General features: G+C 49.5%; 1 protein-coding gene across 1 annotated transcript in view; it reads left to right on the top strand.

Moving 5' to 3' along the window:
• The window catches only part of LOC144128810 (neuroendocrine convertase 1-like), a 54,039-nt gene extending 39,548 nt beyond the window's left edge, over positions 1-14,491 (top strand). Inside the window, exons 12-16 of the mRNA XM_077662541.1 lie at positions 356-578; positions 1,450-1,583; positions 2,900-3,046; positions 13,144-13,277; positions 14,272-14,491. Coding sequence (XP_077518667.1) covers positions 356-578; positions 1,450-1,583; positions 2,900-3,046; positions 13,144-13,248 — 609 coding nt within the window. The 3' untranslated portion in view covers positions 13,249-13,277; positions 14,272-14,491. The remainder of the gene's footprint in view (positions 1-355; positions 579-1,449; positions 1,584-2,899; positions 3,047-13,143; positions 13,278-14,271) is intronic.
• Positions 14,492-16,969: the final 2,478 nt, after the last annotated feature.

Here is a 16,969-nt window from a genome sequence, read left to right as displayed (position 1 = left end):
TGAGCTCGTTCCCTTCATACCCACCCTTAAAACGTTTAATTTTAGTAACCTAAACCAATCATGTCCCAGCAGAAATTGTTAATTGTCTGAGCTCTGTAAATTAATTAAATATTTAAATAAAACATGGAATAAATAAACAAACATTTAAAACACTTGAAGTCCTATATAGAGTTCGAAGGCCCTGGACAGTGACAGGCACCTCGCTGCCATCACGAGCTCGTAAAAGTGGACACATCCGGTCTGCCGAGAGTCCGAAAATGACCCGCCCCAAGGGTCGTGACAAGGTCCACATGCCCTTAGGGGAATTCACGCGCTGAAAGCGCACGGAGTGACGTGCACGCGTATGCGTTCCCAGGCGGCCCTCAACTGGAGCAACGTAGGACCCTCGGAGCAGTGCCGGCTGTTTCCCGAGGCCCCGTGGGCGCTGCCTCGGCCCATGGTCTCGGCCCAGAGGGAGCTGCAGCTGGCGTTCGACGCCCAGGACTGCCCCATCGAGGCTCTGGAACACGTCCAGGTGCACCTGGACCTGCAGTACTCGCAGAGGGGAGCCCTGGACGCGCACCTGCGCTCGCCGGCCGGTATGTATGCTTCGCCCGACTGCATGCACACGTCGCGCTTCTGTCGATCTACTTAGTCACTGGAAACTTCCTTTTTTGGAATTACGCATTCTTTCTCCCAACTTACGAACAGTATGGGCCTTAGTAATTACTTTTATTTAGTGATCTAAAGAAGTTTTTTGATGCAGCCAGCATAAGAGATATAGATGACAGCTCTGACAGCATGCGTGAGTGGCTACATTTGTGTTTTCATGGAGCCACTACATATTGATGGCATGCGTCGGTGTGTGTCTAAGACATGATTTTCGCGTGCGTCTAATCACCGCGATGCGAGTGCCAGCCAGTATGTGTGTGCGTGGACATCACCCCGTGAAACTTACTGCATTATGCCATCATCAACCTTCATTCGCTCTTTCCCTTTCCTCCCCTTCCCCTTTCCCAATGGGGAGTAAGTAGCAGGCCAGGGTCATGTTACCACCGGCCCATCCCTCCTCCTTTCCTCTAATCAAAATTCCTTTCTCTCTCTGCTCATAATCCAGCTGATATATGGTTAAAGCTTGCGTAGTCTGCGGCAACGATTATTTCGATAGCCACGTGCTTAGTTACACCGCACCACCGGAAAAGTATCACGGCCACAACCACGTCACCCGGTGCTCTTGCGCTGCGTGTCATTTGAAGCATCGCCCCAACACTCCCATTTGTCAAGATCAAATGTGGCCCCACAGTCACCTCCGCCTTTAAAAGCTCGTGGCTCTTTGTCGAGGTGGCATCAGACGGTCGTCATCCCGGAGTTCCCCGTGCCGCAATAAAGCGTCGGCCAGTCAGTTTCACGTGCGCTCGAAGTGTCGTGGCCACAGTCGGAGCGGAGCACTGCATACGGCGCTTCCCGCAGGCACCGAAAGCGTGCTGCTCTACCGCCGCGCCAAGGACACCGCGGGACAGGGCTTCCGCAACTGGACCTTCCTCACGGTCCACCTGTGGGGCGAAAACCCGCGGGGTCTCTGGACGCTGGTCATCCGGGACAAGGTGAGCGCACTGCTGCCCGCGACCTCACCCGCGTCCATATACTCCTTTCGTAATATGACGAGCGGCCGAAGATTGGCAGGGTTTTCACGTAGTTTAACCGAGCAGACGTGCGAAAGCATATGTTTAGCCTGGTTGGCTCATGGCATTAATTGCTTTGATGGATCGTAGGCAAGTCTGGCGACGATATTAGACTCAGGCTAAACTCTTATCGAAGTTAAGCTGATCTGATCTGTTCGCGCCGCAGATGGAGCTTAATGAAGACGACAACGTGCAATGCTCAGCGCGATAGTGTAATGAACGAATTGGGCGCATCAGCGCTTACTTCCTTGGACGACTTCCAGCACCTACTGTTCCCTTGGAGAAGCTCAGTCTGGCGATCGCGCAATCTTGAAGTTTCCTTCACGAGGCTTCGTTGCCGGGTGCCGCAACTAAATTTTTACCTCTACAGGCCTGGTCTGGTGATCTCCCCATTGTGTCCGTATTGTGCGGAGCCGGAAGCAATAGAGCACTTTCTTCTTTTTTGCCGTCGCTACTCATCGATTAGGAGGCAACTATTAGAAGTTCCAATGCAGAATCTCAGTTTGCGCCTGTCTTCTGCGGTTATTCTGTCTCTTGGCGTTTCTATGATTGGCCATACCAATGGGAATGTTTGCTCTGCCGTTCAAAATTATCTCCTAGAATCAAAACGTCTACCATCATGTGCTTTCGTCCTGCCCATCCCATTATCAGCTTCTGTATTTCGCTTTTTACAACCACTTATAGTAATCCCTACCCCTTCTTTGCCTAAATTTTAGTTGTATGACCCCCCTAACCTCCTGCAACCACCTCGGCTACGGAAACTGTGCGATCCAAATTTTGGTACGTCATCCCATGCTTGCCACATGCAACTGGTCATTTAAATAGTCACCGCCTGGTTATGGCCAATCCACCTTGTGGGTATGTGCCATTGTGTGAGGTCAACAACAACAACAACAACAACAACAACAACAACAACAACAACAACAACAACAACAACAACAACAACAGCGAGTGTGTCGCAGTTTAACACGAGGCGTGTTCGGCTGCGGCAATAGCCTGTATTGTGCACTCGCGCAGCGGCTTGCGAAGCTGTTCTGTTCGCGCCGCCGCGGGCTCGACTCAGAGCCGTGAATGTTTGATTTCTTTTTAACGCAACATAGCGTCGCTGTTTCTAGACAGTGACACAATAAAGATCGAGACAAGATTCATGGCCGGTGTTGGTGAGCGCATGAGTGCTTCCGCGCTAAAAGAAAGGACGCTGCGCTGAGCCGCGGCTTAACCTCTCCGCCTTGGTGCAGTTCGGCCAGGACAACGTGGGTCGACTGAACGCGGTCTCCATGACACTGAGCGGGACGCGAGAGCAGCCTGCCTACCAAGCGGTGAGAAACGGACGTCGGCGCTACGATGACGAGGAGCTGGCACAGGTGGTCATCGACGCAGTTCCTGTGAGTTGCCACTGACGCTTTTTGCTGCGCCATCCGTCATAGAGGCCGATTCTTTCAGATTTGCTGTGCGAAAGCCCGAATTTCATATTTGATGCTTCGCGGTTATGTGGAAGAGCTTCAATGAAGAAAAACCTTCAGGAATATAACGGGCGTTTTTTTTTTAAATCTGATCACATTTTTAATTTAAAAACTGTGAGAGGTACATCGATGCGGTCTGTGTACAGCAAGGCGGACATTAGGTAAGTGATAAAACTGAACTAAAAGACGGTAAATTAAAGGTTTACTAATTAACTTTCTAATGTTTGGTTTTTTAGTGCATTACATATTGAGAAATTGAAGGCCGTAAACATCGAAAGCGAGTCCAGTTTCTAAATTTTCTGAGTCAGTATTGTGGTTCGAAATGTCGAAGGTGAAAAATGCGCCTTTGACAGCTCGTTAAATTGGCTTTCCTGCGTTGCACGTTGATAAAATGGCGCCGCTCGCATTTCTGGCTTATATCTTATGAGTGTTTAACGCGATATTCGGAGGTTGTCGGTTCGGATCCCACCGACGGCATGGTTGTTTTTTCGGCTGCTTTGTAAGTAATTTTCTTTGAGCGCCAGATTAATCTAAGTAATCGAAGTATTATTCTCCCACTGATCAGCACTACAACTTAAAGAAAAAGAAACATTCCCCTATGCACCTTGGTTTCGGTGACTGTTCGGTCCCTAATATATTTGTCAAACGAGCCCCACATTTCATTTGCCTTGTCTGCTAATAGCTTAACGGGGGTCTCGGTTCTGGCAGTCTTGATGCCACAGGTAGCATAAGAGGGCTCTCGCACAGTTTCCGCCCTCGCCGTTAGATGACGTTCTACGTCAAACTCGCGGTATTACAGGAAGTGCTACGTCCACCGCTTTGGACGAGTGTGGCGCTGGTGAACACTCTCGAGGTTCGCTTACACGCAAAACATAAATACCCACGAAAGCAGCATATTGGACAGCCGTCGCCGTAGCTCAGTTGGTAGAGCACCAGACGCGATATTCGGAGGTCGTGGGTTCGGATCCCACCGGCGGCATGGTTGTTTTTTCTGCTGCTTTATAAGCAATTTTCTTTAAACCAATTGATTGGCATTACAAATTCAAAAAAATTAGAAACATTCTCCTATGCACCTTGGTTAAAATACATTGCAACCAATTTGAAATTTTTGTGACAAACTCCTATTGTCAAGTAGCAATTCTCCTGAATAAGCATAAATTCGCATTCGAAAGCGCCTGCCCTCCTAAGGCCGCTGTTTATCTTAACTGACTTCGCAATCCAACCCCGTTAATTTGCTCGTTTGCACATGAGCAGAGGTGGGCAAACTGCCTCGATTTTTGTTGTTGTTGTTGTTGTTGTTGTTGTTGTTGTTGTTGTTGTTGTTGTTGTTGTTGTTGTTGTTGTTGTTGTTGTTGTTGTTGTTGTTGTTGTTGTTGTTGTTGTTGTTGTTGTTGTTGTTGTTGTTGTTGTTGTTGTTGTTGTTGTTGTTGTTGTTGTTGTTGTTGTTGACCTCGCTGATCCTCATCTTCATTTCGTAAACTTTGCTGGCCCTACTCGCCCTCACCTTCACTTCGTTGTTTTCCTCGTTTCTCTGTCACCCTCATTTCGTGAAAAAACGAACGCGCTTCCGCGTTCGTTCCTTTGTCCTTGTGTCTTCCGTGTTCGCTCTGCAGTTCTTTCACTCACAATGAGCCAGTTCGCCCAGTCTGCTTTTCAGCTACGTTCAGAAAGTGGGCGACATCTCGCATAGCCGAAGAACAACGGGCTTGACGGAAGGTGGCGCAAAATGTCGCGCAAGAATAGGCGATAAACGCCCACCAGCAACGTACAAGTGCACTCACCGCCAGAGGTGGGCAACCTCATGAGGTCGACCTCAACCTCAAAATGACTTCAACCTCACGTCGTGAGGTGAGGTTGAGGTGAGATCGGCGACGGCTTGAAATTTTGTGAGTGAGGTCAGCAAATCAGACCTCAATTTCACGCGTGAGTTTCAGGTTGAGTGAGGTCGTCATTCAGTGAAGTCGAAATTTTGAGGTCGAGACTTTTTGCAGTTGCCGCGTATTACTACGACGAGTGCCGCTTTCGAAGCGGAGTTGCAACGCATCACCGCAGTGTTCATGCAATGACGCTTGGTGTCCGGTTTCCCCTGTTTGGACAACCGGATGCCACAGTTCCCTCTTAGCTTCCGGTGTTGCGCCGTAATGTCCGTTCAGTCCGAGCCAACAAGAGGACGCACCCCTCTGGTCTTCCTGGAAGGAGTGCTGCTGTCACAGCACGCCACTCTCCCTCCCCCTTGCCCCGCTGGCGTAGCACCCCTAGCTGCCTGCCGGTCGGCTCAAACTCCCGGGAGCGCGCAAAGCACGTAACTCACGTTGACCCGCGGTAGCTTTGTCTGATGACGCAAAGAAATAAGTCCAGTCCAACAAGCACGCAATAAATTCGTCGTATACATAGCGCGGATGGCCCCAAGCAAGACTGCTTCGTGTTCATGCTGGTTGCCGGCGCTGACGTCATGGCTCTTGTCTTGCAGTCGAATAAAGGGGATCCTGCTGTACATTACAGCTGACTTAACAGAAACTGGAGTAGTCAGCACAGGCGAGAGAATATGATTCAGGCTGTTCCTAACAAGGACACCTGCTGATTTGATTAAAAAAGCACGAAGCCAGAAAAACCTGTATAACACCGTCGAAGCTTTTGATCGGTGACTTCCCCTTTCGAATCTCTCACTAATTCTGTATATTCCCGTTCCGTAATGCAAGCAGATGCAAATATAATTTCACTTTTTATCCTTCCGAATAACCTCTCTTTTGGTCTCCGGTTCCTTGTTCCTTCTCGGAAATTCGCTTATTATGGCGAAACACCGCAACACAAGACGAACGCGCCAACGTGCGGTGTTTACAGCGGCGGAAAAATGTAAAACTACAATGATTGTATGGAGATGTGGTAGCTCATTCCTTTTCCTTTTTTTTTAAATGAAGATGTGTGAATAGAACTGATTACATGCTGGTGCTGTGCTGCTGAGTCGCTGTTTCAAACCTTCTAATACGACGTTTAATGGGGAACACTGTTGCTCGCTTCTGTTTTTAGTGTGCAATTTTTGTTTGTATGTTTCCAATCATTCTCTTTTTTTTTTTCTTTTCCCGTATGGGATCAGTTAGGTTGGCGGCCTGCCTTCGAGACGACCAGGCACTACACGTTATCTTTCCTTTAACTTTTTTGCAGAGACCCATCGTTTACCTTATACGGCTTCCCAGAATGCTCACGCGGTGCTCGCGGGTAAAGAACGTCGAGGATGCTGGCGTACCATTGATTAGTTCAGTTTTGAAGGAAAACAAGTGATTGGCTTAAAACAGCTTGTCTCAGACTGGTTGACAAAGTGGTACCCAGAATTCTGATGAGGCGTAGGAGTATTTAGGCGGTGTTTTTTTTTTTTTCCCCGGAGTGGGGAGAGTGGGTAGGTGGGTGGGGAGGGGGGGAGGGGGGTCGGAAAAAGATTTCGCTGCGGGGAAATTTGAGCGGAGAGCCATGGTGCTCTTGACAGAGCGAGCGGTTCACGCTGCCCACTCTGGGCAATTTGTTTTGATCCCTGTGATTTTAATAGTTGGCACAGTGTTCGAATACGTAATCTAGCCCTTTCTTTCAAAATGCCGCGGGATCTCCGACTCATCGAAGAATTCCCAGGATTTCGAAACCATTACCATCGCCAGCTGGAGGGAACTGGCGGAAACGGGGGAGGGTCTTGACTTGCCAGGAACATCAACATCATCATCCCTAATTATTAGGGGCAGGTATTCCTATTTTCCCGCACAATAATTGTCTTCAGTTGCTGGGTAATGTACAATATTTAATCAACATTCTGGCAACATTTAATTTGGTAGCGGTATATGAGACTTCCCCAGGCTCATAAGGATATACTGTTAATATCATCGCCATCATCTCGAGAGCCAAAGGCATGTGTCGTTGCATGATCTTTGCAGTATGTCATACATGAGAACTCGCGCGTTTACCTGCTGGACAATCCGAATGTCATTAATGTGGACCGGGTTGTGGACAGTCTTTGTAATGCGTCACGCGCGCAAATGTAGTAATGTGGGATCCATGTGGATCTTGAAATGGGGGTGGATGGGGCCTGGTATGGCGAGAAATTACATCGTCATCACGTGAGTAGGTGTGATGTCATATTACAGCATCGTCACGTGACTAGGATTGATGTCATAATACATCGCTGTCACGTGACATGGTATGCCGTCGCACGCATATGATGTCATCACTAATTATACTAATTCGTCGTGGCGTTACCTAATTACATTATTAGCATTAATTTATTATGTGACGTCATCATCTTCGTCGCGTGACTCGTCGGCTCGTGACGTCACATGGCGCCGTTTCTTGCGGACACTTTTTTGCGGATATGACCTTGAAAGAGCCATCTAATGCTTTCGCATTAATAAAAAAAGCCGCTCGCTTCTATACAGGCATAAATACAACGCGCCTCTGCTGGTGTACAAAAGCCGCAGCTTGTTAAGTGTTTTCGAAGGTAGTATACGGAGGACTGAAAAGAGCATTCTCGCTATGCCGGATAGAGCTAGAAAATCGAAATATACTGATATGCGTCTGCATAACCGTCGCATTGGAGAGTACATCGACGACCAGTTTCTTTATATTCGGTAACTATTGTCAAGCCTGGAAAGAGTATCGCCTCCCCCATTTCTGGTAGATGGTGTAGAAGGTATGCGTTTGTGAATTGCCGGTTCGTGCGTGAATGAGCGAGAGGCTTCCAATACGAACAAGTATACACGAAGCAGGCTGCGAAATATTGACACATATAAAGTACTCACCGACGTACTGGTGGTAACCGCCTATGAGACACCCCTGCCCGCAGGCCATGTACTCTCTGAGGGTTCATCTCAGATTATAAGCTTCTCTTATTGCGTGCACACCAATAATGGCTGTACACACCCTATTAAATAATACCATCATTTTGGCTTTCCTGTCTCACAGACTTCTCAGAATTGTTTTTTTTAAATGAAAAACTTCTTAATCGCTTTTTGTTTTCTTTTCCGTTTGTTTTCTGAGGTCGAGCAGCCGACCTCAACCTCACAATTTGAGGTTGAGGTGAGGTTGAGTGAGGTCAGCCGTGGCCTCAGGAAAAGTGAGGTGAAGGCGTCTAAGGAGACCTCAACCTCAATTGATGAGGTTGAGGTTGAGCGAGGTCGTCAAATTCTTTTTTAGGTTGAGGTGAGGTCCATATTTTTGAGGTCAAATGCCCGCCTCTGCTCACCGCGGCCCTTCACTGGACCTCTATGATCTGGGTAACGCTTGTTGTGGATATATGCCCTGTGAAGGCTCTCTTTGGGGCGGCACCTCCCCCCCCCCCCGCACACACACACACAAAAAAGAAAATTGGAGAGGACACTTAAGCTTCGCCTTAAGGATATGACGCGATAGCGTTAATGAGTTAATGTCCATATATGCAGAAATGGTCATTCTGTACTCTACAGTCATGGATCTCCGGGGGTCTTCATAGCACTCCTGACGCAGTGGCACAGCGTGGGGCCAGTGAGACACACGTTGCTCTTCCCGGGCAACCTCTCGCGATGATTCATTAATACAACTGCCACGGTGCGCAGTTTGCTCAGGATCCGGTGATGGATGGATGGAAAAAACTTTACTGGCGACAAATTTAAAGTGCTCTTGACCCTTACGGGTCACTGGGCGCCGTGGTCGATCCTCGGTCAAGGATGCCGCACTTGACAGCTGCCATCGTGGCTCGGCGTACGAGAAATCGTTGCGCTTCCTCGTCCTGGCTGGCCAGCAAGTGCCCCCACTGCGTCACACTCGGGTGGTCAATTTAGGCTCTAAGTCTGCCTTAGGGCAGGTCCATGTGACATGCTCTAGTGTAGGTTTACCCTGGCACCACGAACATTCGTCTGCATACTGTGTACGGAAAATCTTGTGTAGTTTGGTCAGGTGCAGGTAGGACCGGTTTGTAGTCTGCGCCAGTCTACCGCCTCCTCTTTGGATAGCTTTTTGTGTGGGGCTGGGTAACGTTTCCGCTGACCCCTGTAATGATCGAGTATGTCTGAGTACCTGGGGGTAACAGCGTCAAAGGTACCCGTGGTGCAAAGTGTTGAGTCTGCTCGGTTTACGTACCCTCGAGCTAACTCGTCTTCTGCCACGTTGCCCCTCATCCCCTCGTGTCCCGGAACCCATGCTATGTTATGTTTAGTGTTTATGTCTCTTCTCGTCGTGTGTAGAATGTGATTGGCGATGCTGTCGATCCTGCCTCTTGTGTAGTTTCTGCATGCTTGTTTGGAGTCCGTCACTATAGTGAGGTTCTGTCCTGTTGCGTTGCCGTGCGATATTGCCAGAGCAATGGCGGCCTCTTCAGCTGCCTCTATGCTTGGGTTGTTTATCGTTGCGCTGGTTATTTATTTCCCTCCTTCGTCTGTTACAACGGCGATCGTTTTGCATTGGTATCGGTACTTTGCTGCGTCCGTGCAGACTACGCTGGGATTGTCGTTGAATTCCCTGCTGAGCGCTCGGACTCTGGCTTGTCTACTTTCATGGTGTATATTGGGGTCCACGTGTCTGGGTATGGGTCTTACCCGGATGTTGTTTCTGTCTTCATTATTAATCTGTTCCTTGTCTTTTTGTGTGCCCAGGGGTAGCCCTAATTTCTCCATTGCATGTCTTCCCGTTCTGGTTTCAGTGAGTCTGTCTAGTTGCTCCCTACGTTGCGCTTCTCGTAGTTCGTCGAAGCTGTTCGATACTGCCAGTGACATTAGCTTTTCGGTTGCTGTTGGCATCGGAAGTTTGAGCGCCGCTTTGTACGCTTTGCGTAACACGGTGTCGATTTGTAGAGTCTCTTGCTTGTTTAGTTCGCGGTAGGGAAGGCTGTACGTTACCCTACTCGTGACAAGGCTGTGTATGAGTCTTATGGTGTCCTGCTCTCTCATTCACTTATTTTTACTGCTGACTCTTCGCACGATTCTGGCGACTTCCTGTGTTGTATTCTTAAGAGAGGCGATGGTTTTGCTACAGCGGCCTGTGTTTTGCAGCCACATTCCAAGCACTATGACTTCCGTTTTCTCAGGTGTTGTATCGTTTCTGAGCTTCAGGGTGATTTGGGAGTCGTATTTTCGTGTACCTTTTTTTATTCTTGCGTATTCTGATTTTTCTGCTGAGCACGATAGTCCGCTGGCCCTGGCGTATTGTTCAGTATGGTCGATCGCTCTTTGTAGCTGCTCTTCTTCTGCTACTAGGGTCCCGTGAACAGGCTGTGATGACGCCACAAGGAGACGTGACCAAAGTGGCCTCCCCTAGGTTGCTGCTTTGGGGATTTTTCGCCGACATACCGAACAATTCTGTACAAAATCATTTCTGAGCAGGAAACCGCTATGAACGCAATTTTTTTCATAAGATGTAAGATTTCACTATTTTAAAACTTTCGAAAGCGCTGCTACGTGGGACACCGAGAAAGAAAACGAAGGACAAGCGCTACTATCAACTGAAGTTTATTGGAAAAAACACATAAGGTTAAATAGCTCACACAATGCAGCCAGCAGCGCATGCGCCTACCCCCAGAATGACAAAACGAATCACTGTGTTGAATTAAGATACCGAATTTCACAATCATGGATGACAACAGATTTCACTAGAACCATCAATGTATCCGCATATCACCCGACAGCAGTCCTGCATTTTTTTCCCCTATTAACGCTCTTGCTATCGTCAAAAGCCTTCCCCATTGGTTTTCTATGGCAGTCTTGAATGGTTGGTGCGATCGATGGAAACACTTGAAAAAGAAAGATTTTGCTACATATGAAAAGAATGGACCATTACCATCCATAACAGTGTCCTACAGTTATTCAGTATTCAGATTTTTTTTTTCCTGAGAATGTTGGGCATATGCGACGTCGGATTTTCTTGTAAAATTGGAAAATAAACGCCGGTAACGAATAACTTGTTTTACGTGTACATAATTTTCCCCGCGCGGCGCTTTCTGCGTCGACCTACACTCTAAACTGAAAGGAGTGAAAAAGGGGATTAAGCTGTGCCCTAGCGCAACTTCCTTTTATAAAAAGCGAGTGCGCTGGAGGGCAGCTCACTCCCCTGTTTTTTTCTCATATAGGAACATTTGTGTTCAGAGTGTACCACCAACAAATTAACTCAAACAATCAAGCAACGCTTTCGGCAGTGAAGCAAGCGGGAAAGCAGGCGAGGCGATAGCCGCCTTGCACCGACGGCCGCTGGTCTGGCGCATGAAGCGCTGCGTCCAGCCGTCAACTCCATACCCCGTCGCTACGTTTCTGCCTCATTTCTTATTCGGAACCACTTGATTGTTTGAGTACCCGCCGCGGTGGCTCAGGGGTTAGGGTGCTCGGCTACTGATCCGGAGTTCCCGGGAGGCAAAACGCTAAGGGGCCCGTGTGCTGTGCGATGTCACTGCACGTTAAAGATCCCCAGGTGGTCGAAATTATTCCGGAGCCCTCCACTACGGCACCTCTCTCTTCCTTTCTTCTTTCACTCCCTCCTTTATCCCTTCCCTTACGGCGCGGTTGAGGTGTCCGCCGATATATGAGACAGATACTGCGCCATTTCCTTTCCCCAAAAACCAATTATTATTATTATAATTATTATTAACCGCCTGAGCTAACCTGACGTTGGCCAGTGAAGTATCGCCTGCAGTCCTGTCTTATCGCGGGAGGTCCCCGCCGGTCGTCGTATCATCGGGACTTTTTCGCGCATTACCTCTATAAACAGGCCGGCGCTGATTGTTCTCAAAATACGGGTCACCGCGCAGACGGGCGTAATTTAGGTTTAGCGTAGTTGGAAACACTTAGTCATAAAAGAAATCAGCTGCGGTTTAACTACTGCTGAACTTGGTTAGAGAGCGAAAGCTATCGGGCAACTAAACGCGGCTTGGCGTCTGTAACTTAGGAGGCGTTCCGCACACTGGATAGACAGTGCGCCCACCCTGCCACCCTGGCAGGTGGCACTTAATGGTTCATCGCGAGAGGTTGCTCACCCAATGAACGCTGCGGCCTATTCTGCCACCCTCTACCGGCGAATCGAAAGGTCAAAGATCAAGTGGCGCGACACCATGATGGACCACAAATGGGGCCTGTAGCCACACTTGACCTCTGGCTCTCTTGTAGGTCTACCGGCAACGCCGGAATCGGCTTTACCTAGCGTAGTGAAGCTACGTAGCGTAGAGAAGCTTTCGCTTAAAAAATTCCGCTTTTGTGGCCGCCATCAAAAACTCGGGAAGTGCGATCCTTGCACGAGTACGCGAGTGTATATGGTATTCGTTCGCGCAGGAAGCGAAAATTCGTAAAATATTCAATTCGGTAGCAAAGCTGCGCTATTCATTATCGGTTCGGATAAAAAAAAAGTACTATTTGCACATGTGCATCTGTGCTCGCTGTATATGGGCCGCAATTACAGTGACAGTCTTGCACAAAACTCTTTGCGCTTGAACTGCGTTCGTTAGTCATGTGTGCTCAGTGAAGTTTCTCAACAAACAGCTCCCGTTGGCCCTTCTAGAGTCTAGGAAAATGCCCTTTGTAGAAATCATGGTCTGGGTGCTTGTTAATAACTGCGCGGCCTTGGTCCTCCAACCATTCCGCTAATGCGTGGAAACCTACTGTTCCCATATTCTCTCTCTATTGATGATAGCAGAAAACTCACACAGTGACGCTTAGCTGCTCGTCTATTTCGTTAGCCTACAGCAATGCAACAGAGTATGCCACACAAGCAACGAAGCAAACGACGCTGTTCCGCGCGCGCCGATCCTTCTTGAACAGGTTCGCGGCGCCGCCACAGCGTGGCGTCGATTTCGTGAGCCTTGTGACGTCATGAGTGGCGTCATTGTGTCTGAACCAATCAGTGACTGGCACTGGCCAACCAGCTGGCGCGTCGTTATGTGGGACGACATGCGTGATGTCACTGCATTCTAGCTGACCAATCAGCATGGCATGTTGCACCTGCTGTGTTATGCCAATGACGCCAACGACGCAACTGTGAAATGAAGCTGTGCGCGAGAACGTCATCCATCCGTGACTTTTTGAGCGCAGGAGTACGAAGAGAGCGAGGACGAGGAGGCCCAGCGAGCGGCGGCCGTGCAGCAGCGGAGAAGCCGCCTGCAGCAGGTGCTGCTCAGCGAAAACTTCCTCCACTGAGCCTCGGATGCGTCGACGCCCCGTGCCAAGTAAGTCCTAACCCCCCCCCCCTTCCCTTGTACCTGCTAGCGTGAAATCGCAGGGGTTGGAAGGTGAATGGGGAATGGTCACGGCTTAATCGGATTAATCGCGGCATCGTGAAAATCGGTCGACGCCATTGTCTGGAGGGCCCCATTGAGGGGCATCTGCCGCTTTGTTCTTGAGTTGCATCCGACTCTGCATTTTCAACTATGCATTCACACAAGCAGCCTGGAGTAGCCGACGGGAGCCGAGAGGGATGCCACATCTCCGCACCAGGAGCGTGGGGAGAAGGGTCATTTGTACCGGCCGAGCAAACCAACGCTGCCGATGCTATACGTCACCGCGCCGCCTCTCGCATGCGTGACGTTTCCGTCACGTGATGGGCGCCATCGCCCACGTGAATACCTCGATTTTGAGTTGAAATAAGGGACAAAAGTGAACGGGAGCAACGCTCATTGAGGCAGCTCGTTCGCCCCCTGCAGCCTGACACTTCAGCTTGGCCGCCGGGGAAATACTGCGGTCAGAAGTTTAGTGCGAACGAACCGGGCACGCCGGAAACGTGAAATTTGCCATTCTCGATGACGGGCTCTTTGCTGTTTATAAACAGTAGCAGCGAAGATGCGGTTTCCACAATCTCCTCTGCACGCTGCGAGCCGCAAGTGAAGCAGCAGCGACGGGATAGGACTCGCACTCTCTTGTCGACCTGTGGCGCAGTGCTCGTTCTCACATTATGCATCGTAATTAGAGGGAACATGGCAACGTGTGGCCTTCGCGCTTCGCGAAGCACTTCCGCCGACAGCCGTCGAGAATGGACGGGAAAGGTGCATGCGCAGTAAGCACAGCCGGCTGCTCTATTCGCGCGACCCATTCTCGCCAGATCCCAGCGGCAGCGAGGCGCGAAGGCCAAGCGTTGCCGTATTCCCTCTAAGTAAGATGCATACTTACTCGCTCTCAGATTTATAAGTGTGTTAGAACACATGCTTGCCGTTTTTTTTACCACAGGGTTCTTCCCCATGTGCCCCCGAGTGATCCCGCTGCATGGTGCTGCCGGCAGTCACTGGAGAGCCGGCGACCACAGCAGCACCCATGGCGTAATTGAAGCCACCACCGGAGATCGCAGCAAGCCGCAATCGCCGGCAGCGGTCATGGACAGTGTGCCGTTTCCTGTACATGCGTCCGTCGCACACAACGTGATAAATAAAGACAACGCCGTGCTCATGTGACTCCTTTCAGCAGCATTTGATGGATACGAGGACGCCATTTACGTGAAAAGTGACTTCAGATGGGAGTCTACGCATGCGTGTACCACTCGTTGACCTTGTGACCAGGTGACATCCCCAAAACTCCCCCGAGGGAAACCGGGCTGGTTGATGAGGGAGTGTCCGCTGAAGTCATAGTCCCCAAGTTTCCCATAAAGGGTCCCCGCAATGGTTTTCACCGAGGGTAAGAAAAGCCGATAGACCGACAGGTATTCAATCAGCCATCACTCCCCTCCCCCAGAAAAAAAAATGCAGCACCAGAGATACCAACGATTAAAACCGGCCTACCACCTTTCCTCTCTCAACTCATACACCGCAGCGAATAAGAAAAAAAAAAATAAAAACAAGCTTGTGGGACCTGCTCCGCCCACGAAATCGTCGCGACTCGCGAGCCATCCGGCTCGGTATAGTTAACTTATATTTTGCCTGTGCTAGACAACAGGGGGCAGAGTGGAAGGGAGCAAACGAGCAAAATCTCCAGCCGTACGTGAGGCCGCTTCCTTCGTCTGCAAACATCGTGGTTTTTGGCAAGCCAATGAGAAGCCCTCACCGCTGACGTCATGTGAAGGGGAGAAACCGTGCGAGAGACCGGCACCGGGCGTCGCCGCGAGGAGCTGGAATGGAAATTTTGAAAAATATTTGCTTAAATTATTGGCTCGCTCTTGAAAACTTGTACGCAAAATGAGCGCTTATTAGCCTTTACTCTACGTCAAGGGTACTACGCTAGCCGTGAGGCCTTCATGTACGGTCCACTGGCAGGGACTTCGGAACTGCAGCTACAGGGCCATACGGGCAGGGGCCTTAGCTGGTACCCCCACCAGACCCGTCGTTAAATAATGCGCAGGCAGTCGCATGGAGATGACTCCAAACACACACGTACCCACTCCCGATACTAGTGAACCATATGCTTCCGGATGTAAGATCAGACGAGTGTTACCACTGCTGGTTGAGAGGGTCCCTCGACCATATAATCTGGGAATGCCAAAATTCTCTTGGGAGGGCACTAAAAATCGATTCTAAAGAATCGTGGGAGGCCCTGCTGCGTAGTTCGGACCCTGAGCTACATCTCCGCCTCGTCTGGCTGGCTGAAGAGGCCGCCGGTACACAAGACCTCCCGGTCAGCATTTTATACTCACCTTGAAAACCGTTGCACAGACCTTTTCTGCCCGGTTTAATGCCCGACGGACGATCCACCTACAACCTGAGGATGCGCCCTAGCTAGGAGGTGAGTTCGTGGATGAGTACCCCACCACCAGCTTGGCGAGTAGTCGGTGCCACGAGGACGTCACGTGGCCCTCACGAGCTCAACACGTGGCAGCTGGTGGCCGCCGGCTCCTCCATGGTCGGTCACAATGGTCCCAGGTATATGCTTGCGTGCCCGATCACTACAGCATGTCCGCCACCTGACGAACGAAGGCGACGAAGGCGTTGGGTATCTGACGTGCAGTTAGGGCCAATCACCGCAATCCTCAAAAGGACTCCTCCTCTTCCACCGGGATGCGGCTGTTAGGACGACATACAACCAAGGCTACGAAGCAAAAAACACCCAATACTCCCAAGAACTAGCACTCAACGTTTTACAAAAGCTTATGGACACCAGATCCCAGATGGCTTCACGAGCTGAAGCCGAAGAGTAAACTATGCGTTAGTAGTTATGTCAGCATAATCATCGCTCTATAATGAAGGGCTCTGTTAAAAGTATACCCAGGCAACAAAACTATGCCGTCAGGACATCCATCGCGTGTACTTTTCGAGACATTTCATATACCTAAAATTGTCCTCTAGTGATTCGCAACGAGTACTAAATATATCCTTAGGACATCCTAAAGCCCGCCCCCAGAGCACCTTGTTGATCTGAATACAGGACGTGAGATGACAATTTGGCGCAGATATTGTGCGTTATATTCGGGGAAGACAACAGCTTCCTTTTTCCGTTTGTTTGTGCCGTATTCTAAAAAAAAATTGACGTAATGTTGACCACATTAAAGAAGGTTATTTGTGACTGGTTCACCACGTCTTTCGGTGACCGCGGGTTGTGTTTCGGGCTGTCTTCTCAGACAACGATGGCTGCAGAGCTCTTTTTGGACTTTAAATATGTGCCATAATGCTGAAAAAATTGATGCAACCGCGACTGCATTTACTGTGTCTCATACAGTCCAACCTCATCAGAAACAGGCTTTCTGTTCTGTTGCCTCAATGGGCAAAACTTTTGTTCTTACTGACGTAAGAGAAGGCCTTATTTTTACAAACGATTGCAAGAGGCGTTTGGCTGTAGCGCGGAACGCTGGCGTGGATTACAGCGACAGTGAAAAAAAAAAAATAGTCAGTTAAGTTACTTTTTATTTGGAAAGACAAAGGCACTGCAAATAGAGAAAGGCAAAAGCCAGCGTCAATCGACAAGTGAATTCGGAAACGACACCAACGTAAAGCCGAAATTACAG

The sequence above is a fragment of the Amblyomma americanum genome, chromosome 4, assembly GCF_052857255.1.
Source record: "Amblyomma americanum isolate KBUSLIRL-KWMA chromosome 4, ASM5285725v1, whole genome shotgun sequence".
NCBI lineage: Eukaryota > Metazoa > Arthropoda > Arachnida > Ixodida > Ixodidae > Amblyomma > Amblyomma americanum.
The sequence above is the reverse complement of the archived record's forward strand: the minus strand, read 5'-3'. Positions and strand labels throughout refer to the sequence as shown.